Here is a 23,268-nt window from a genome sequence, read left to right on the forward strand (position 1 = left end):
ATGAATATAATAATTAGATATTACATATAATTTGGTAGAAAAACAGTGTTTTTACGTTTTATTGGTGCAAAGATGAGTGGTAATATTTATTTTGTACAACATTTGCAACTGCTTTTTATCACTTAATTAGAAGCACCACAAATTAAAATTATGTCATGTTATAGGGACTAGGGCCTACTGAACAGACATTTAGAAGTTGATTTTAAAATAAAGCTATAAACACTTGCACTTTTACAACACTATAAGTGTGTCCCATCAGGTAATGAAAAGTTGTACACACAAGCCTTGTCCAAATACCCACACTTGCGGTTTTTTTTCTGTTGATGCTAGATGCTAATGGAACCTGCTTCAGGAGAATAAAATTATCTAAATATTTCAAATAATTTCCTCAGAAATTGGAAGATGGTGTTGACATATGGCTGTGACAAAGGAAATATTAACATTAGGATTTAAAATATTCTAAAATTAAAACTTAGCAGAGCCTGTCTGACACTGATGTACTCTGCCGAGGTGAACTGTGGCAAGGGGGTCCTTTAGAGTGACAGTTGCCCCTGATATTCCCTGATTTTATGACATTTTACTGAATGTCTGACAGTGTTGACAAAAAGTGGGGACGCAACTTTAAAATCTTATTAAGCATGCATGTGTCATTAAAAAAACAACCTTGCTTTGATAGGAGATATTATTAAGTGTTGCTTTTGATAAAACAAGCTCTTTTTCATCATTAAAAAAAAAAACATTTTTATCCATTTTATTGTATATGAATGATTGAACCCTTCTCTGTGGACACACTGTTTCAGATGTAGTGAGAGGACAGAAACACAGATTTGGTATAATAATGAGAAAATTAAATTGAAGGTGATAATTGTGTTAAATACTTTCTATTATTAATGCCTCATGACATTTAAAATTGAAAATATTTTTATTTTTTAAAGCTAATAGCAGTTACCCTTGCTGGACCTGTTTTGTCCCACGTCTCAAGAATGACTGGACAGACTTGCACACTTACTTCCTGTCGCACACACGCGCTCTCAAGTGGCCAAGACTGCAAGTGTGGGTATTTGGACAAGGGGTTGGACAAGGGGACACTTGTCTTCATGCTCACTTGAACACTTGGGCCAAATACAGGAAATACGTCATATAAGTTGTCAAGTGCAAAGACCGCAAGTGTGGGTATTTGGATGAGGCATTTGTTCAAACCACGTGAACCTCAGCGTCGTTTCCTTTACATTATATTACTTTATAATGTGTTAGCATTGCTTTTTTTTCAATATTGTAATTTATATATTAAGCTGAAATTAACTTTGCCTATGAAATAACAGGACTGAGGCAGAGTTCAAATAGACAGATTGCGGATTTAAATCATGAATTTATGTTTAATTTATTTTACTTATTTTAGTGCCAGCACACCGACACAAATGAATGACTTTGACAATGACCATTATTTATATAAAATAAAATAAAACAAAGAATCAGTTGTAGAACCATATTCATTTTTATGACCACCAGATGGCCACAACACAAAACCGTGTTACAAACGCGTGATTTTTTTTTCCCAAACCAGTTGAGCGCAAACCACGCCCCCTACGCGAATTCATTGGTCAACCCTGTGACGTCACCTGTAGAGTTCCGATGAGCGTTTTTGAAGCCCAAAGTGGGCGGAGCGGGCCGTCGCCATCTTTGCCGCGCGTCACCGCGCGTCACTTCCGGATAATCGAAAATGGGCAAAAAGGCGGGAGCTGGTTGCTGAAACCACGCCCACCTAGCTCGACGGCAGTGTCAGCAGCGGCAATCCACCTGTCACTCAAGTGGCCACGCCCTTAATTATGCAGAATTTTAAGGCTTAATATAATTTAAACGGATGAGTTATAAAAAAATTCACCCCCCTCACAGCTGTCATGAAGGGCAAAATTTTCTATATAGACTAAAATATTTTTTTGAAACAGGCTGTAAACATGTTTTTTTCTGCTGTAAAGTTGGGCATTTTAACATGGGGAGTCTATGGGATCGACTCCCTTTTGCAGCCAGCCTCTAGCGGCCAGTTGATGAATTACAGTTGGTTACAAAGCTTCGAGTAATGGATCCTTTGGTTCAGAACGCTTCACTTCGCCACCTGTGAACTGACTAAATGAACTAAACGAACTTAAACTAAATTGTGTCATCAACTCGCTTTCAACCGTGAATACTATCATTTAGACAGGACTTGAATGCACTATAGTAGTTCTGTTGCATATAAAAGACTTTTATGTCATTGCCCACCCGCTTTAGATAGGAACTTCCGGTTCAGATCTGTTTGATTTCTGGCGGTTTATTTTGAACGTGTATAACGCGAAAGATGTGATGATAATTAATATTAATTTTTAACGAAGAGCACTTTCGTCCGTACGATGGACGCACAAGTCAGAGCTGTTCTATATCGGGTAATCCGGAGAATACCGAACAAAAATCTAGAGAATCTTTTGAAGAAATGGAATTGTTTATCAACAGATCAGCTCTATGCCCTGGATTACACAAGACCCAAATGGGTGACAGTGGAACATGTCATCAGCTTTTGTGAGGTGAGATACATCCATTAAATGATGATTTATTCTTTCTTTCAACAGTTATGTGTGAGGTCAAATACATTAAATAATATTCTACAACAGATCAGTGAATACTACCGTTACAGTCTTTATTTTCAGCTTCCGCGTTAATCATTTATGTTGATACCGATTTCATACTGTTTGAGTCCAGATTTTTAAAATAACTTTTTAAGACTATAATTTCAAGTTAATCTATTTTCCTTTCTGTGTTCAGCGATTTCCTATGACCTAATCCAAACCCAGTAACGTTAGACAGATTTCATGAAAGCTGTAGCTTATGTTTTATGTTTTAAAGAGTCAGAAAGGTGATTGTTGTCCAGGAAAGACTTCTATATTTGCCAAGCGATATTTTGTCATTAATTTCTGATGAAAATAGGTCATGAAGCAATACAACACGGTGGGTTTTTATTAAATTGGGCTTTGGACCCCTTTCAGAACAGGCAGCGAGTAGATATACTTCAGAGTAACTAAAAAGATTGTGTAAAATTACCCTTTCTCTCTCTCTCTCTCTCTCTCTCTCTCTCTCTCTCTCTCAGGAGAACAGACTTAACCTGAAACACATCACTAATTTGGAAATGATGTGTGAGTGAAATGGCGTTTTTAACAAGTGTCTATTGTAATTTAAAAGTAAATAATACCAGGCCCCATACCTGAATTAATCCACTGACCTTTTTTTTTTCTCCCATTAGATCATATAGAAAACCCTGATCAAGGCATCTGGCATGCATGTCAGCTTACTGAGGCACAGGGTATGGGGGTTTTATTTATGCATTTCATTGTTAAGTTGATTTGAAGCAATATACAATGAGCACAGTTTGGTACATAAGTGTTTGGTTGTTTTGACTTTTTTTTATAGAAATAAAAAATTGTCTGAAGCAGTTCCTTTTCGTTTTCTCCACAGATGATGCAGTTTGTGTAGAGTTGACACAGTTCAAAGAGCAGTTTAAAGCGCACTTGCATGGGGTCATTCGGCATGTAATAGCACAACTTCATTTGGCAGTCACGCTTTCAAATCCAGCTCAACTTTTTCAGTTTAGGAATCCAAAATAACATCACTCAGTAGTCTATTAACTAAAATCTTTTGCTTTTAAAGATTTCCATTAAGATGAAGAAACATGAGGATGAGGCTGTATGGATTCGGATTGCCTGGGGAGACAACTTCAGCAAACCCAACCACCTCAAGCCAACTTATATTGTGCACCACCTGCACACTTCCTATGTGTTTATATCTAACCTCATGGCTAAACACAAGATATTTCTTTGTCAGGTGACCTTTGATATATATATCTCCTTTTGGCTTCCTTAGCCATCTCTTTTGGTGTGAGATATGTTTGTTTGTTTGAACTAAGGCTACGTCCCTATCCAATCTTTTTTTTCCCCCTCGTCTCAAAAAATATCTGCGTCCACACGAAACCGACACAAAACGATGTTGTATACAAGCCAGACCAGCATGTGGCGCTGTAATTCTGCCACAGAGATACATTAAAGGGGTCATATGATGCATTTTTAAAGATCATTATTTTGTGTGATGAAGCTGGTATGTGTTTGCTGTACACAAGCCACGGTTAAGAGCGCTGACTCCACTGTGATGTGACCCTGTCTCTTTCTCTCTCACACACACTATGCGCAAAACTCCACATTTGAACAGTCAATAGCAAATACTTAAACTAATAACAAAACAGTAGCTGATTCAGAAGCGCCAGATAAGAATATCTCTTTGGTTTTGAGACTTTAGTCTTTGCAACTTCAGGGATCTTATCTATGCACAATCAGCTTGTAACACTCCAAAGAGAAAGGAAAACTTGAAATCGCATCATATGACCCATTTAAAAACGGTGAAGACTTGGACTATGCACATAAACCTTGCGCACGGTATAAAAACGAACATGGAACAATACATTTATTAATCTGTGTTAATGTTATTTAATAAAAAGATAATCGTTCAGTGTTTGTTCATGTTCTTGTTGCTGTTACGTGACATGGCGGTGTCTGATTAGGGGCGAGACGTGGGCTGATGACGTCATAGTTTCAGAAAATATACGGATTCGCTGTCCACACGAAAACGCAAGGGTGGCGTTTTCAGATTTATCCACTCTGGGACCTGGTTTAAAAAAATATTGGTTTCACTCTCCCAAAACGCTGGATCCGTCTGGACGAAACGCCTATACGATACAAAATTTATGCGTATACAGCTAAACGCGTCTCCGTGTGGACAGGTCCTAAGTGTATTAGCATATAGTTAGATGTTGATGCGACTTCATACCACCACCCCAAAATTAAAATCAAATTTTTGTGTTTGTGTTCACTCCCATTCATAGGCATTAGTAATAGCAACTAAACATGGCTCTATAAAGGATGGACACCTGAGCACCAGGAGTCTCACTGCAATGAGGGAGTTACTTCTGAGATGCTACCAGCAGGTAACCTATCTGGGCTCTCCAAGTGGCAGCTTGCAGGCCAAATCCAAATGTGTGCTTAATTTTATAAATTTTTTAAATAGCTTTATGAATGTGTGTGTGTGTGTTTTATTTTTATTTTTTATTTTTTTTTAAAGCACTCACACACAAATTGAAATTAAACTTGCTGTCCAGCCACAATGTCTGCAGTAGTAGCCGTGTTCACTGTTGCAAAACACCTGCTTATTCACTGCCTCCCTTTTTGTCCACCAAAGATGACATAATTTCTGTTTATGTTGTGTACACTACCATCTGCAATCTGTACATACTTCCTGACCACTTCCTAATGTGATTTGAGTTGTGTAGTCACAGAAGGTGTCAATGTCAAGAATGCTTTGAGGACAGATATTGGAGAAATAAAATATTGTTGAAATGTGAATTTTAGAATGAATTACATTTGTTTTTGATTTTTCAAAATAACATTTTTAAATTAACTGACATTTCTTACATAACAAACACTAAAATTATTTTATTTATTTATTATTTTATTTTATAATGTTTTTACATTTAATTTTTTTACTGATAGGTTTTTCCAAGTGCACACTCAAGGATCCTACAGGAAAGAAACGCCCTTCCATCTCGTATGTACATGTTTTTATTTTTGTGTTTCTTACATGCCTAAGAACCAAAACAGTTGATGTGAGGTAATAAATATGAACAATCTCTCTCCGCAAAGAAATAAGATGCTACAGAAAACATGCATCAATTCACAATGAGAGCTTTAGTATTCACCTTCTAACAGGATCATGAACCAAGGCATAAATCAGAAACACACTAGATTTAAGTTTATAACCAAAACAGAGTATTCTAGTCAGAAATCCTATTCCAAATCTGTAATAAAAAATTGTTCATAGAAGATTGCCCACATGAAACTTCAGAAGAAGAGTGTTCTTTGTGTTGAATTAGCAAACATTCTTATTTAAATTCATCACAGTGCTATGCTTTGCTATTGTAAAAGCAGTGAGGGAATAGATGTGATATATCCTTTAATTTAACTATAAATAATCTGTATGTAGTTTTGTTGGTCTTTTCTGGTCTTTTTACAGATCCCTGTATTGGAAAGGAACACAGTGACCATGAAGAGATGAGATATCTGATGTCCTGTGAGGCGTTTGGACATGGCCCTACACCAAAGCTAGAAACAGCAGTGTATAGAGTGAGTGTGTAAACCTCTGATCTCACATAACCATCTTTAGATTGAATTTCATTAGTCTGTTACATAAAATTATATTTTTATGCATTTTTAATTACAATCATTTCATTTCAATTAACCACAACAAATAGCCTAATCAAAATTTTTGACATGTAATGGGCTTTACTACACGGATCCTCTGTTTTCTTCTAGCTTGAGACAAGGTACAGGGGAAATGGCAACAACACCCTCAGTGACAGAGAGGAGTTCTTCAGAGGGGTGGTCAGGTTCTCAAGCAGCAGTCTGCTAGATTCCTTGCGTCACTGTGTTGCTTCAGGTGAGAGGTGACAGAAATTGAGGCGTCTGAGGTGTCCGAAATTGCCTATGCTTCTCAGTCAGACCCTCAGCATTGTTTTCTGTTTCACTGCGGTCAATAAAGTATTGATTTTTCTTTTGGCAGGCATGGCTGAAGGTCCAGTCACTCCGCTATTGTCAGCCATCACTCAGAGAGGAAGGAATTATTTTGTTATCACAGACAAAGGCCCTGGTGTTTCCAGCCAAGCATCAGCACAGTGAGCCTGATCACAACTGACATTGCAGAGAAATATCAGTTCAACCAGGACATGCATACATGAGAATATATATTTAGCATCCTGCAAAGCTAAAATACTTTAGAGTAGCCATGTGCACAGTCTATCACTATCATTAGAGGACATGTCTGAGACAGCTGTAATGATCGCTGATCCAGCAAGGAGAGAATGTTTTTACAGTTAAGCTTGGTAATACAGCATGTATAATTTTTGTGTCATTTTAGCATGGTTTTAAATAAAGGTTTTAATTGAAAAAAAAAATTTATATTTCCCCCCACTAATTTTTGTATATGTCTGAAATCACATTTAACTTTTAAACAACTTTAGCCAACTTTCATGCATCATTCAACCAGTCAATATTGCATGACAGGATTCAATAATAAATGTCGACAATGGAAATTCAAAACTGATTTACACTTGTTATTTTGTAATCATGAATCCTTACTCTTTTGCAATACCATAATTTTGGCTAAAATAAAATTAGTAACTTGGTATCAATTAAATTAAATCTGAAAGCCTCTTATACTGTCTGAAGTGTTGCTTTGCTCTGTTCAAGAGAATGTTGAAAACACACTGTATACCGTATATCAGCAGAATTGTTGGGCTTTTTATGAGCCAGCACAAATTAATAGAGTGAACTTCTCTATGGAGAAATGCCACTTATAAATTAAATCAAGGAATAAATTATCAACTTTATTCAAACAAAAATGGTAAGATATCAGTTTTAAATGCATACATTTAATTTGAAATCAAAAGTAAATATAAATGAATGCATCACAATATGTATGTGAAAACATAAGGTCTATTTCGATGGCAAGTACCAGAGAGAAAAGATGCATGTCAAGTTTGATTTCCTTTAGTTTTGTTAGATTGAATCTCCACACCATGAATATTGGACCCAGTCTCTACCAAATCCTGTCAGAAGAGTTTAGTTTTGTCTGGTATCCGAAACCATTCAGCAGAGTTTTGTCTGATACCAAAACCAGTTAACAGCAAGTCTTGTCTGATATCCAAAATCAGCAACACTGTATTTTTCCTGGTACCCAAAACTATTAAATAAAAGTTTTCTATTAGCCTGAGAGTTACACCGTATGAGATGAAATATAACACTAATATAAGAAAACTAATAAAAAAATGCAATATAATACATAAATAGAAAAATAGAGAAAAAACAATTTTTAATGAATGTACAGATATGTTATTTACAAGTGTACAATTTTCAGTTGCTATGTATAAATGTGTCAGTTATAATGGACAGTGTATAGTTATGAAAGTTTTAATTGTTCAGGCTGAATATAGCCTGCGGGAAGAAACTCTTCTTGTGCCTAGCTGTTCTAGTGGTCGGTGCTCCGTAGTGCCGACCAGAGGGCAACAGTTCAAAGAGAGAGTGGGCTGGATGTGAGGGTTTTGAACTGGATAAGGCAGTGTCTGAAGTTTATTACATCTCTTTAGGCTAGCCACCCATAACTCATTAGAAATCTCTGACCCTAATAAATATGTATATTTTATTTTTTATTAAAAAAATTTTTTTAAGTAGGCAAAAGTACCATCTTAAAAGATCATCTACTCTACTGCATAGATACCTGCATCTCTCCACTGATTAAAACCTTTATCTAGTATGGAAGGCAAAGAGGGATTTTCAGCTATGGGAAGTGATAAAGGTAACGTTTCCACCCCCCAAAAATTAAAAAAATGTTTTCCCCAAATACGAATGACATTGCAGGGTTACCTCTGTAGATTTCCTTTTTACATTTTGTTGGTGAAAGAATCATGGCACCAAGGGGGTACATTAATCCTGTTCTAATCTCAGCAAGTCCAGGGGCCCGTTCTTCGTACCTCGCTTAATACATCTGAGATGATTTGAAAGATGCCAGATCTTCTAATCGTGATAACTGATCTCTGGCTAATTTGGTTCTTCAAACGAATTTGATTTTAATATCTGGATTAAAGGGGTCATATGATGCGATTTCAATTTTTCCTTTCTCTTTGGAGTGTTACAAGCTCTTGGTGCATAAAGAAGATCTGTAAAGTTGCAAAGACTAAAGTCTCAAATCCAAAGAGATATTCTTTATAAAAGTTAAGACTTGTCCACGCCCTCCTAAAACGCTTAGTTTAAGTACGCCCCCACATGTCTACGTCACTGTGTGGGAAGATTTGCATAACACCGCCCAAATGTTCACGCCAAGAAAGAAGGCTTAACTTTTATTCTCACTGTAGTATTGTTGTTGCCGCCGCTGCCATGTTTTGGAGATGCTGTGATGTTTGTGAAAGCGAAACTACTTTGTTTGGCCTTCCAAAAGAGGCTGATATCCACTTGGTCATGCCTAGAGCTGATCCGTTCTGGTCGCTGAGGAAATACATAAATTTTGCGCTATGCTCTGCAATGCTTTGTGCTCAAAGGCTGTTCTATAAAGTGGGGCAGTTCCAACTTTGCAAGGACAGTCTGGCGCTTCTGACTCACAGCCTGTAAGTAAATTTTTTATATTTAAAGAATTTGCCACTGATGATTCAAACACGAGTTTTAAGCAGTGTAGAGTAGCGCTTGTTTGTTATTTCTTCGATCACAAATGCAGACATGGTTTTATGTTTACGCGGCGCGATACGCAACGCGTAAAAACACAGTATAAGTCATCATAATCAGTAATTATGTCCCCTCTGGATGCAACAAATGCCTCATTTGTAATGGGTTTTATTGGTTTTGTCTCAGCGCTCCGGGAGACGGCATCACAGTATGTTAAGGGGCGTAACATTTCTGTCACATGCTTGAGGTATTCAGCCAATCAACGCACTGGATAACTGGCCAATCAGCGTACACCTCGCTTTTCAGAACGATGAACTTTGTAAAAATTGACACGTTTCAGAAAGGCGGGGCATAGAAGACCAACAATAATGTACATTGTGGAATATAATGTGTTTTTTTTTACCTTAAACCGCATAAACACAGGGCTCAAGACTAACATTTGAGAGCAATGGCGCCAGTGCCACTAAGTTCCACAGATGGTGGCGCCAGGACCAGATTTGGTAGCGCTGGGGGTGGTGTGTGGGAGTATTAAAATATAGATCATTTAATCATATAATTACTATTGTCTTGCATTAATAAGTGCAGTTACTAATAATATTACATGTTAATTTCTTGTTTATTTTTCTTTAGTTTATTGTTTATACAGATTTGACAGATTCCACTATTTCTACCACAACACCATGGTAACAGTTAGCGTTGCCCAGAGCCGTTGAGAAAGTGTGTTTCTCAACGGCTCTGGCGTTACCGCTTCTGGTTTCCTGACTTATGCCAGCGCTGTTTATAGCGGAGAATTCTGTGCAGAATAGATCTCTATATAGATCACTAGATCTGGCTGCAGCCTTTTCATTGTGCGGCGAATTCAAACGCTTCTCACTGAATCTCACAGCACTGTTGCATCTGTGCAGTAACAGTGTCGCGAAATCAACTTTGGCTCCTGAGTAAAGCTGTTCTGAGCTCGGACAAGTTTGTTTGTGTCGTGGTCCGAGCTGAAAAACGGTCCGTGCTGCGCAGCTGAAACATAGCTCGGTTTAGTTTCGCTTGCCATTTGATGTTTCTCAAATGTAACAGAAATGGCAGTGCTCATAAGTTGGACAACGCGGTGATCGCGCCAGTGCGACCTCTCACAAAAATTAGTCGCACCAGCAGAAAAAATGGTCGCATATGACCCCTTTAAGTTGTCTAAGATTAGTGCGCGTTCTCGTGTTCCCCGTAAAGGGAAATGCAGCGATTGGCTGGCGGCAAGACAGCAAGGCAATGACATCATATAATAAAAATAAAAAAACACCTGACGAAAAGCTCGACTGATGTGCTTCAAACCGGGTGATTTTAGGTCAAGGTTTTGGCTGTCAGTCAATGATGCTCTCTGTCGGTAGGGAATAGTAAGATGGCTGCTTGCACTTCCGGTGGCTTCACAGCCGAATGGCAGTTTAGAATGCAATGATCAATTCAGTCATTAGATCAGTGGTGGAGGGTCATGGAGCTTTTGCTTGATAACATCATTGAATGTACGGTTTTGCTTTAACTCAGAAGGGGGAACAGCCGGTATCTCACTGAGCATCACACTGGGTGGCTTCTGCTAACAGAGACTGTCCTCTGCAAAGGTACAAATCAACGGCCAAGCAGAGCTTATTAAATTTGATTAAATAAGAGCTTATTTAATAAATTGTAGTCCTTAGGGAGAAAGATTCAAAGGTAATGGCATTCTGCACCCACAATGCTGAGCGAACCGAAATTGCGGTTTCGGTTTTTCAAATTTATGTCCAAAACCTTGACCTAAAATCACCCAATTTGAAGCACATCAGTAACACTAGATTAGTTTTCAGAATATGCGTATGTAAAATAATTGTTTACTTTATATATTATACGTTTATACTTTATATGTTTGGCTTTAATGTTGTTTGCTCATAGTCATTGTGATTTATGTGTGGAATGTTATCAGCAGCTTGTGATGTGCAGTGACTGCACAACTGGACCCTTTCCACAGACTGTATCGACGCTGTCACGAACCGCTACTGTGAGGAGCACGGAGCGAGGAACTAGGAGACGTGGAGTAAACTTCAACCAAACTGACTTTAATTGACATCAAAGGAACCAGAAACACACACATAGTGGAGAAAGACGTCATTCAATACCAGACAACGAGACTATGAACAGGACTCACTTTAAATACACAAGACCTGATGAGGGGATGACGAGACACACCTGGAACTAATTAACAATTAACACATGGGAAAACTAGGTCATGGAGCAGGTGGAGAGAGAAAAACATACAGAATGAGTCCAGGGGTATGACATATTGCCCCCCTCCCGGAAGGCGTGTCCTCGCGCCGTAGAACAACAGAGGGGGGGCACGGGTGGGAACTTGGGAGGAGGACAGACACTTAACTTGGGACCAGGAGCCCTATCAGGGCTGGACGTGGGAACAGGAGCCCTCTCTGGGCTGGACGTGGGAACAGGAGCCCTCTCTGGGCTAAACTTGGGGACTAGAGCCCTCTCTGGGCTAAACTTGGGGACTAGAGCCCTCTCTGGGCTAAACTCGGGGACTGGAGCCCTCTCTGGGCTAAACTCGGGGACTGGAACCCTCTCTTTACTGGGCTGGGAAACGGGAGCCCACTCAGGGCTGGACGGGACCAGCAGGCACGAAGGAGAGAGGAGAGGGGGCAAGTCGGCTTCCAGCTCTGTTTCCCAGTCTATAAGGTCCCCCTCGAAGTCCAGCAGTCCCAGCTGTATAATCAGCTTACCCTCAGCCATGGTACAGTGGGCGGAGCTTCACTCCGCGCTCTCTGTGTCCACGGCATTCTCCCTCGTGGCGGGCTCTGTTGCCGGCTCTCACACCTTGACTGATGTCACTTGCAGCACCGGCTCTGCGCTCGGGCTCTCCGTCAGCATGTCGTCTGGATAGCTGGTGAGTTCGGCAAGGGCCAGAAACAGTCTGGTATGGCCCTCGAGCGATTTTTCCTCCTGCTCCAGCAGGAGGAGGAGGTATTCAGGGCGGGCAAGGGGATCCATAAGGGCACAACGGAAACAAAAAACACTAGGTAAAAATGGAGGGAACACACGGAGGTTACTGTTTTGGTCTGGTATCACGAACCGCTACTGTGAGGAACGAGGAGACGTGGAGTAAACTTCAAACAAATGGACTTTAATTGACATCAAAGGAACCAGGAACACACACGTAGCGGGGAAAGACGACGTTCAATACCAGACAACGAGACTATGAACAGGACTCACTTTAAATACACAAGACTTGATGAGGGGATGATGAGACACACCTGGAACTAATTAGCAATGAACACATGGGAAAACTAGGTCATGGAGCACGTGGAGAGGGAAAAACACACAGAATGTGTCCAGGGGCGTGACAGACACCTTTTCACCGTTTTTTTTTTTTGTCGTAAATCCTATTTTGTTATTTTATTTTATTTTATTTTAAATGTGTGTACATTTATGACACTTTACTTTGTATTATATTACCTGCATCACTATACAAAAAAAACTAGTTAACGTTGCTGCTGTGAGAGTGCCTTTCTCTCTATTTTTTCCTCTTTTTGAAAGTCGTGAAAACACTGATGGATGGATGGATGGATGGATGGATAGATAGATAGATAGATAGATAGATAGATAGATAGATAGATAGATAGATAGATAGATAGATAGATATAGATTTTTATAGATTAAAATGTTTAGATAGATTAGAAGTTTTTATGTCAACATACTTATTTCTAATGAGTAATGAAGCGGATGTGTTTTATTTCAGACGTAGCAGAAGCTTTGAGCCCACAGGGACATCTTGTGGTTTGACCAAATGAAATGTGTTGACATGTCTTTGGGTAGTGCAATTTGAAGTAGGATATGAATGACTTAGGGGTGGGCTATATGGCCAAAATCATATATAACAGTTCAATAATTTAATATTACCATAACTGTATATAAAGGGACAATATTATTTATCCCAACATGGGACATCTTATCAGATTTTCTAAAATGTCTAAAAAATATTTCACTGAAAGTTTTGGCAGACTACAGCGAAGAAGACCAGAAACCGCAGGTTCTACAGATTTGATAAACAGACACTTTGACATGAAACAATATGGTGATTTGTATGATTTATAGATTTTGAGTATTCATTTTTATTTGAAATCCATCATTTTCAGGCTTTGACAAATATTTTTAAACTCTATTTTTAAACTCTATCTAAGTAATTAAAACCCTGTATCACAATGTTATTAACTCAGTTTAATCAGCTTTTGGGACTACAAAGCTACATTTAATATTAAAGATCACAAGAAACCTAGTATCACCCTAGTATCATTGTCCCACTGATTTTCCAAAGGGTAAAGTCAGATGAACATAAAAGGTGTTTTTTTTTTCTTTGTAGGCCTATTGTTTCAGAAAATCACTAATACCCATAATGTCAATTGAATAAATATATAATTACTAATAGAAAACATAAAAGAAAATGGAAGGGGACATTTTAAAGTATATTAAGTGACATGGTTGTAAACATTGTTTGATATTGAATTTATACAAAGAAAGAGAACAACAGTTTCTGTACAACAGCTTCACGTTAGCAATAGTTCAGTTTTGCAGTTCTAGGGTGTGAAAAGAATTCCCTGAATATTAATTGTGATTATTACTCTGTTCATTATAATTAGGCTTATAATTACATCAACACTACCATTCAAAAGTTTGGAGTCAGTATGATTTTTTTTCCCCAAGGATCCATAAGAAGCAGACAAAAGTTACCATTTGTAACTTGAATGTGCGAGGCTTCCAGTGTCATTGGCCTCCCATTTTTAGCTGTACAAAAATATATTAATATATCCCTTAGTTTTAGAAGATTATCTTGCTTTTTTAAAGAATATACTGAATAAGAATTTTTTTTTAACGTTTTTAATTTTGTTGAGGAAAATATCACATTCACAAGTGGAAGAAATGTAAATCTTCATTTATTTTATGAGAATGTTTAAAAGTTTCAAATAGCCTACTTCAAAAAATCTGTATGCTCCTCTGTCAAAATATTTACTATTTTAGTGCTGTGCTGATTTATAGCTAATTCAGAATCCATTCCATTTCCAATCTTGCTTTCTTTTGTATGTTAGTGAGTGTGATGTGCCTAACGATGTTAATTCCCTGTCTTGCGTGTACAAGATGTGCAATAAAAATATCAACATTTATTATGTTAATTAAGATTTCTATTTAAAAATAGATTATATTAATATGTTAATAATGAACATTTCTATGGTCTAATTCATATTTATATTTCAATTCTTCTGTTCATCAAAAACCCTGATGATAAATGTATATCTAGCAATACATCGTGTCTGAATATAAGTTGTTCTGTCTACACTGGACGCGTGCCAAGCCGTAGACCATACTATTTCTGACCCCTTGACTGATGAAGTTAATACGCATGCGCAGGCAAACGCTCAAGCGCGTCACACACAATCCGCCTGCTCTTGTATAGTTGACACCCTCTCATTAGCATGTTGCGCAGTGGAAAAATAAATGTGGAACTACATTCAGAAATAAATGAGTAATCAAAGGAAAATAGTTAGGATGAGTTTAGCATTTCCTTAAACATTTTCCATTTTCCCACCAATTAATTTAATTTATTTGCTTACTTTCATCACATGTTGAATTATTTATTTATGTATTTAAACAAGAATACGTGTATTTATGCACACATTTATTTATTTGGGTATTTATTTATTTATTGTTTTTGCAGGTTTCGTCCTCCATAGAGCTACCGACACCTGGGGCAAGTTCAAGCTCAAACCATTGTGCACTGTTTTGCTACGGTTTCCGGTTTGAACGGCATGTTTCCTATTATTATTATGCAAAAATTATACAAAGATTTGTACAAGCATATACAACTCACAACAAGTACAAAAACAAATAAACATTCATAAGAATATGTCAAGTTATAGTACAAATAACGCACACCCAGTGATACATTATTATCCATTATTAATATATATTATATATCAATAATACATTATTAATATACATCCTATTACTTGTTTCGCTTCTGTTTCAGTTTTTATAACCATTTCTTACTATGTGTAAGTAAGTTGTTGTTTTTTAGCATGTGTGTTTGGCAGTGTTATTTTTTAGGATTACTGATAAACTAATGTAGTTTGATTGGTATTATTTGTATTTGTTATTTATTTAAATTTTAGTTAAATTATGTCTGAATTTATTATGTCTGTATAGGTCTTTTATTAAGTTTTTAGTTTGATTTAATTTGAGTTATTTTAATACTTCAACAAACTAAATGGAAATGATATATATATATTGCATTTATAAATGTGTATGTACACATACAGTATATATGTATGTGTGTGTGGCTGTACATACACATATGTAGTTGTTTTGTGGTGTTTGGCTTAGTGTTATGTTAGAATCATTATTATACTCTCATACCGTTTGTTCTTTAATATTAGTAATTTTTTTAGCTTTACTTTTTGTTTTTCATTTAAATGTTAAGTTTTGAAATTGTGTTGTATGCATTTGTCATTTTTATTTAATCTCTTTATTTTTAAAATAGGTAGTATTTATAAAGTTTTAGCTTGTAGTTTTGGATCTGTTTTTAGTTGTTTTAATACTACACTTGATTGCTTCTGTTGTCCTCATTTGTAAGTCGCTTTGGATAAAAGCGTCTGATAAATGACTAAATAAAAAAAATAAAAACATTAGCATTGCGTGCGTGCGTAAGCTTGGCGTCTACGCGTCTTCCGGAAGTAAATGTGCGAACGGTCTAATGAGTTGGTTGCTATGCGACGTGTCCCGGAAGTGAATGTGTGCGTTGTGGCGTGTTGAATCATGGCTGCATCAACAATCAACAGTAATAGCCATCACAAAAGGCAAAAATGCAACGAGAAGCTGCCTTTACCAGACAGAGAGATTATTAAACCCTCCATAACAGAGCTCACCAAAGAAGTGCGGACCAACATCCTCTGTACGGTGGAAGGATGTGGGAAGATTCTGCCTAACACTCCAGCACTCAACATGCATCTGGTCAAGTCCCACAGAATCAAGGTACAGTGCTATATTAAAACCATGATACATTTGCTATTTCATGTTGTTGTTTTTTTTAATTACTTTTGATCAGCTTCATTTTTACAGGGTGCGTCTTATTTCACTTTTATCTTGACTCTTTTTCAGTCTGTTATGTATGCCTTTATAATCTTTTTCTGATTCTGACCGGTGAGAAAACATTTAAAACATTTTTATCCTACTCTAAACACAGTTATATAACATGCACTAGAATAACGACTTTGAACTTTTAGTTAGTTAAAAACAGTTCATCTTTACGAACCCAAATGAGAAATATTTCTGAAATTATTGTACTTGACTGCATGTGCTACAATATAAAGAGAAACCACTCTGTTAGAGCTATTCTGGGGATGTTAATGCTTTTTTAAAGATCATTATTTTGTGTATTTGGTGTAACAGAATATGTTGACATGCTTTAATGTTCAAAAAACACATTATTTTTCAAATACTGTACATTATTGGAGGTCCTCTAGGCCCCGCCTCTCTCAAACGCTTCGTTTTCTACAAAGTCCCTCCTTCCGACAAGCGCAGTCTGCTCTGATTGGCCAGCTGACCCAGTGCATTGTGATTGGCCGAACACCGCAAGCACTCGTCGGAAATGTAACGCCCCTTACCATAACCGCGAGCTTCATCTTTCAAAATAAATGTAAAGACAGAGCTCGACAGGGGAACCGAGTTGCCTCACAGACACAGTGATCAAGCTGGTCTCTCTCCCGCGCTCTCTCTCTCTCTCTCGCTCGCACACACACACACGATGCGCAAAACTCCGCATTTGAACAGTCAATAGCAAATACTTAAACTAATAACAAAACAGTAGCTGATTCAGAAGCGCCAGATTGTCATAGCAAAGTCAGAATGACCTCCTCTCCTAGGTTCACGAAACGGTCGTCCATAAAATGCATTGCTGTTCTGTTGTAAGTAATCTTAAGGATTTCTAAATGCCTCTACTTTCGGAAGGCCAAATAAAGTGCTTTTGCTTTCACACTGAAACACACAGCGTCTCCCTGACATGCTGCTTCAACACTAACTGCGGTTACTGAAACCATGCCTTCTTTCTTTGCGTGCACATTTGGGTGGCATTATGCTAATATTTCCATACAGTGAGGGAGATATGTGGGGGCGTGTTAGAATGAGCCGTTTTAGGGGGGCGTGGCTGACTCTTAACTTTGATAAAGAATATCTCTATGGTTTTGAGACTTTAGTCTTTGCAACTTCAGGGATCTTATCTATGCACAATCAGCTTGTAACACTCCAAAGAGAAAGGAAAACTTGAAATCGCATCATATGACCCTTTTAAGCATCTATTTATCTGCCTTTTGTGCCAGCTCATAGCGGCATCGACATTATATTGAATGAGACCTGCTTGACAGGCTGACAGCCTGAGTGATGTAACCCAGTTTTGCAGCACAGAACGAGCCAGGGCCGTTTGCCAGGCCTGGATTCTGATTTCTGCAGTCTTTGTGGCACTGAGGAGGAAGGTCCATTGTCAACATGGTCTTAAAACTCTGGGTTGGGAGTCTTTGCTAATTTCATGCATTCTTTTTGACATATAAATAGTATTTTCTGATTGTTGCATCCCTCTGTGAATAAACACAAGCAATAGAGAAATGTGGTGTCTATTTGCTGTGCAATATGGGAAAGCATTGTACTGTTATCATTCTTCTTATTGCAACCCATTGATGAAAAAACACATCAAATCCGACCTGACCATTCAGACTGAAAAGCATTAAATGAATAGTTCACCCCCAAAAAAATGATAATTCTTTCACTATTACTTGCTCTCATGCTGTTTTCATGTTTTCCTGTCTTCTGTGGGAAAAATTTAATATTTGAAAAAATATTTTCTTCAGAATATGATCACTTTTTATGATTAACAGACCAAAATGTGATAAATGAAACTAACCACCGAAGCATCATGTCACTAATGCCTCAAAATGATGTGCTCATGCCATCACAACTTAGATTTTTCTTCCTCTGGAGCATAATTTATCTGCCTGTGCTTATTTGTATTTCATTGTGTTCAGTTACCCACACTGAGTGGGTTATTCTCCTCAGGGTCAATGTGATGGCTTTTCAGAAGTGTATCTCCTATTCCAATAGTGTGTTCCCTATGAAGGGGAATGTCTCAGATTAGTATGTAACCTTGGTTCCATGAATAGTGAATAAGATACTGCTTGGCTTGCTATTCTTCTCAGTTTTCGGTACAGTCAACTTGATAGGAAAATCTTGTGAGTTGTGATTGTGCAAGCATGTCCTTTTAAGGAGTGATGCAATCCTTCGATGGGTGGTCTAGCACCATCAGCCAGCAAATTGCTGTGATTCTATACAAGCTTCAGAACGAAGACGTTTTCTTGCTACTTACAAAAGAAGCAATATTATTGTTGCTTCATTGTCATCTTTTAAAGTTGTTTCTTACTATATTTCTTTTGATTTCAGGAGGGTCTGGTCAACCCCACAATTAGAAAGGACATCAAGGAATCACAAAAGCTCTACTGTTGCCCAATAGAGGGCTGCCCAAGAGGATCAAACAGACCCTTTTCTCAGTTTTCGCTTGTTAAACAGGTACTTGCCATTTTCTGTGTTTTTTTCTTTTTTAGTTTTCTGTGATGTTATTTTATTGTACCTTTGGTAAACTGGCACTACATTTTTTAAATTCTTTTTTAGAACTTGATATATAATTTATGTCCTGCTAGGAAAACCGCTGCTGACTAACATGTTTCCTAATCTTACTAATGGTGTAGCACTTTATGAAGATGCATGCAGAAAAGAAGCACAAGTGCTTGAAGTGCAGTAATGGCTACAGCACTGAGTGGGACCTGCGGAGACATGCTGAGGATTGTGGGAGGACATACAGCTGTACATGTGGTTGTCCTTATGCCAGTAGAGCAGCACTGCTGTCTCATATCTACAGAACAGGCCACGAGGTTCCCAAAGAGCACAGGTACTCATTTCATCTGGCTAAGAGTTAAAACTGGTTTTGTGGTAGTAGAAAAACATAAAAAAAGAGCATGGTGTGATTTCAACCTTGGCTTGCATAAATCATAATATTAATATCTTCGTTCAAAAAGATAACCTAGGATAATATGTGGGTCAGGACTGCCATTGCGTCTTTCATTGTTAACTTATATCCCAGTGTAAGGTTGTTAATCATACTGTACATCTTATTGAAATGCAGTGTTTGTCTTATAGGTATCCACCAGTGAAGAAGAGAAAAATGGAAAGATTGTCAAGCAGTGCAACAAATTTTATGCCTGATGAACTAATAAATGAAATTCCAGACTGTAAGAAAAAGCTCAGTGAAGGAGTAGTCCCTACCATACTAGTCTCTGAAGCCTCAGACACAGCACAACACAACATTAACCACCCTAGAAACACCCAGAAACTCCTTCTCCCGAAGCCCAAAGTGGCCCTAGTCAACTTTCCTATTATGCAGTTCACCCACCTGCCCATTCTCCTCCCCTCTGTGGAAAGTAGTGCCTTGAGGTCATTGGTCTTGTCTGTGGATGCACAAGGGTCCATAAGCACTGTGCATATTTTGTCACCGTCAGTCGGCACAGTGGTGCCTGATGTGAGCAATAAGACTTTCAAAGAGGCCTTTCCTGTACATACATCAGGCCCAGAAACAATTAGCACAGGAGTACAGGTCAATCTTGAGAATCAAGCCTCTGTGGGAGATCCAGTGGATCTTGGATCCAGAAACAAAAGCACTTCAACAAACATTCAAACTGACTTAACATACCTTAACAAAGGAATGGATGCTGGACCATTGACTGCTTCCCACTGCTGTGAGGCCTCAGTGTCCTCTTGTTCTCAGACAGACATCAGTGTAAGCGCTCAGATTCAGCTGCCTGTTAATGTGCAAACCCAGACGCTACCCTCACAAATCAAAGCCATGTTTTCCATTGGAGCACAGACAGATGTTTTCAGTTTCTCTTCCTTTAATGTGACCCGAGAAACACAAACAAGCTGTTCTACAGCCCCAGTGGAGGAAAGCCAAATGGACCAAGCAATGTGCACAAATCTTTTCGATACTGATACTCTCAGTGTCTCCACTCAGACTGCAGCGGCTGATGCACATTTCAGAACCAGTTGTTTAGAAGATCCTCTGACCAGCACTGCAGCTGGACTTTTTGAGGACAAGACTGCTGCATCCATGTGTTTTGGGGCCCAGACTGACATTTTGCATCAAAACACAGTAGCGGACAACCAGACTCAGACCATGATACTCTTCCGTGACCTTGAGAATATACTTTCTGACAGCATGACTGGGGCGGCTTCGGACTGTACTTCAGGTTTAGTTGCTACGCATGAACCGCATCACACTGGTATTGACTTTGACTTTGAAGAGTTTCTTAATGCGACACACATTCAGACTCAGACAGAAGAAAGTGCTTTGAACAGTCTGAACACAGAGACAACTTTGGAACTCCTAGACATTGAGACACAGACTGACTTCCTGCTCTTCGACAGCTATGATAATGGGCACGACAGTGACGTTGGAACAAGGGTGCAACCGAGTGAGCTGGAGCTTGAGATGTTTGACACACAGACCCAGACTGACCTCAACTTCCTGCTAGACACAGGTGGGCACATGCCCCTTGGCAGTATCCTCAGACAGTCTAGTTTCAGCATGAGCACAGAGTCCTCAGACACAGAAACACAGACCGACATCAGGCCTGCTCCACTTTCTCTGCCTTGCTCCCATGATGGGCAGGTGAGGCTCAGCAGTGCTGAAACCCAGACCATCTCCAGTTCCTTTCAGAGCCTTGGACACCTCTTCTGCACTAGCAATGAGACCCAAACAGCAGTGGACGACTTCCTTTCAGCAGACTTGGCCTGGAACATGGAGTCTCACTTTAGCTCGGTGGAAACTCAAACGTGTGAGGAGCTCATCTCACTATTTCGACACAATGGGAAAGCCAAGAGCTGAAGGCTCCATCAAAGGTGATTTGGTTGATTTAGGTCAGATAATGGAGTCATTCCTAGTATCTCCCTCAGCAAGGGTGGCAGAACTTCAAAACAGTCCCTCACAACCATCTAGAGCTCATTATGTCAGATAATAACTGTCTGTTTAATTGTAGAATTTTATTTTTAGACACAATAAGGTATTGCATATATGCCCAAGTCTAAGGATGTATAAATATACCTTTGCAGCACTTTATCATCTCACTATTAATGTTCAACATATATTGTATATCCTAAAAGTATTTTATTTGTTACAGTAGGTCAGAGCCTCTCGTGGGTATGTGTAATAAGTTGATATGATGAACAGTCATTCCACAAATAAAATGTATTGTCTTGTAGGTATACTTTATAGTCTGATATTGTTTAGATGCTGTTTTTTGACCTTGAGCTGTTTGTTTGCTCTGTGGTATCAACAAACTTATGTTACATTAATAGTGCAATGCTCTAGACCCATCTAATAGCCACTGTGAGTATATTTAGGTCTTGATTCATGACAGAATTCATGCAAAAATTTCTTGCTGACTGTTATGGCATGATAATTTAATCGTTACATCCTAAATCAGTTGAATTTGCATCTTATGCATGTTTCAGACATCACAATTCCTTCAAAAGCGGAGCTGGGGATTTGCTCTTGTTTACTGTGATTTGCATTCTGTACTGTGAGTAGATTTAAATACGCAAATCACAAATGTTTACTGTTAAACAAAACCTTTAATATTTCTTTGAAAGCAAGTATCAATTTTGATGGAATATGTTCATCCCTCCTTATGATTTCAATTAACAGTTTACACATACTGTATAAACTTTTTGTTGATGCCTTAATTCAAGTGTTCATATGCTTTTGATTGAGATAATGAAATCACAGTGCTGCTTAATGGAGGAGATGTAGAAATGCTGTCGTGTTTTTATTTTCTTTCTTGTCGTTTTTTGTGTATATATTTATTTGTTTTTGGTTCTTCTGACTGTTTCATCTTTGTGTGTCAAAATTCACTACTCTTTGGCCTTAGTACACTAAATATAAAAGGCAACCATAGCTTTTTTTTTCATTCAGCATTGTGTGTGCGTATAAATGGGGTATGCTAATTATTTTTTTTATGAAATGTTCTGTTTATTTGTACTCCTGTACTTAATGTATATAGTGGAATTTCCACAAGTAGAATGTAAGTGACGCAGTGTCCGTTCCCAAATGTTTACTGTTAAACAAAACCTTTAATATTTCTTTGAAAGCAAGTATCAATTTTGATGGAATATGTTCATCCCTCCTTATGATTTCAATTAACAGTTTACACATACTGTATAAACTTTTTGTTGATGCCTTAATTCAAGTGTTCATATGCTTTTGATTGAGATAATGAAATCACAGTGCTGCTTAATGGAGGAGATGTAGAAATGCTGTCGTGTTTTTATTTTCTTTCTTGTCGTTTTTTGTGTATATTTATTTGTTTTTGGTTCTTCTGAATGTTTCATCTTTGTGTGTCAAAATTCACTACTCTTTGGCCTTAGTACACTAAATATAAAAGGCAACCATAGCTTTTTTTTTCATTCAGCATTGTGTGTGCGTATAAATGGGGTATGCTAATTATTTTTTTTATGAAATGTTCTGTTTATTTGTACTCCTGTACTTAATGTATATAGTGGAATTTCCACAAGTAGAATGTAAGTGACGCAGTGTCCGTTCCCTTTATGACGTCACATTGGCTGCTTCTTAACCTAACTGCAAAAGAGCTTTAGTATTTTTATGCCAAACACTAGGAACTCTAGTATTCAGCCACTACATTAATTGAAATGATATTTAGATCTTGGAATAAATACTGCAAATGTATTCGTTAACTTTGTGTAGGCGATGATGATGTCATAGTGAAAACTGTTGTGATAGTAAACTTGAAAGTGTCCAGCTAAGCTCAAGTTTTTCTCAGTAAAGAATGCATGCATATTTTTGTGGCAAGAATAACTTTTGTTGCTT

The 23,268-nt window shown here is 38.0% G+C and overlaps 2 protein-coding genes across 2 annotated transcripts; both read left to right on the forward strand.

Moving 5' to 3' along the window:
* The first annotated feature begins 2,083 nt into the window (after window positions 1-2,083).
* On the forward strand, window positions 2,084-7,109 carry LOC107567292 (centromere protein N-like). Its single transcript, XM_016252946.1, has 10 exons — window positions 2,084-2,558; window positions 3,119-3,164; window positions 3,272-3,331; window positions 3,484-3,557; window positions 3,676-3,849; window positions 4,901-5,002; window positions 5,565-5,619; window positions 6,085-6,194; window positions 6,384-6,507; window positions 6,631-7,109. Exons 1-10 carry the CDS (start codon window positions 2,388-2,390, stop codon window positions 6,744-6,746), a joined length of 1,032 nt encoding a protein of 343 aa, XP_016108432.1. The 5' UTR covers window positions 2,084-2,387; the 3' UTR covers window positions 6,747-7,109.
* Window positions 7,110-16,019: 8,910 nt separating this feature from the next.
* Window positions 16,020-22,474, forward strand: atmin (ATM interactor). The gene is made up of 4 exons (XM_016252956.1): window positions 16,020-16,322; window positions 18,777-18,902; window positions 19,082-19,281; window positions 19,530-22,474. Exons 1-4 carry the CDS (start codon window positions 16,107-16,109, stop codon window positions 21,268-21,270), a joined length of 2,283 nt encoding a protein of 760 aa, XP_016108442.1. The 5' UTR covers window positions 16,020-16,106; the 3' UTR covers window positions 21,271-22,474.
* Window positions 22,475-23,268: the final 794 nt, after the last annotated feature.

This window comes from Sinocyclocheilus grahami, unplaced genomic scaffold (assembly GCF_001515645.1).
Source record: "Sinocyclocheilus grahami isolate Dianchi unplaced genomic scaffold, SAMN03320097.WGS_v1.1 scaffold1142.1, whole genome shotgun sequence".
Taxonomy (NCBI): domain Eukaryota; kingdom Metazoa; phylum Chordata; class Actinopteri; order Cypriniformes; family Cyprinidae; genus Sinocyclocheilus; species Sinocyclocheilus grahami.

Excerpts from the sequence above, each read along its gene's own strand:
- LOC107567292 (XM_016252946.1), top strand. The coding sequence starts at position 2,388 with ATGGACGCACAAGTCAGAGCTGTTCTATATCGGGTAATCCGGAGAATA. Across the intron at positions 2,559-3,118 it reads ATGTCATCAGCTTTTGTGAG|GAGAACAGACTTAACCTGAA; the intron begins GTGAGATACATC and ends TCTCTCTCTCAG. Across the intron at positions 3,332-3,483 it reads TCAGCTTACTGAGGCACAGG|ATGATGCAGTTTGTGTAGAG; the intron begins GTATGGGGGTTT and ends TTTTCTCCACAG.
- atmin (XM_016252956.1), top strand. The coding sequence starts at position 16,107 with ATGGCTGCATCAACAATCAACAGTAATAGCCATCACAAAAGGCAAAAA. Across the intron at positions 18,903-19,081 it reads AGTTTTCGCTTGTTAAACAG|CACTTTATGAAGATGCATGC; the intron begins GTACTTGCCATT and ends CTAATGGTGTAG. Across the intron at positions 19,282-19,529 it reads GAGGTTCCCAAAGAGCACAG|GTATCCACCAGTGAAGAAGA; the intron begins GTACTCATTTCA and ends TTTGTCTTATAG.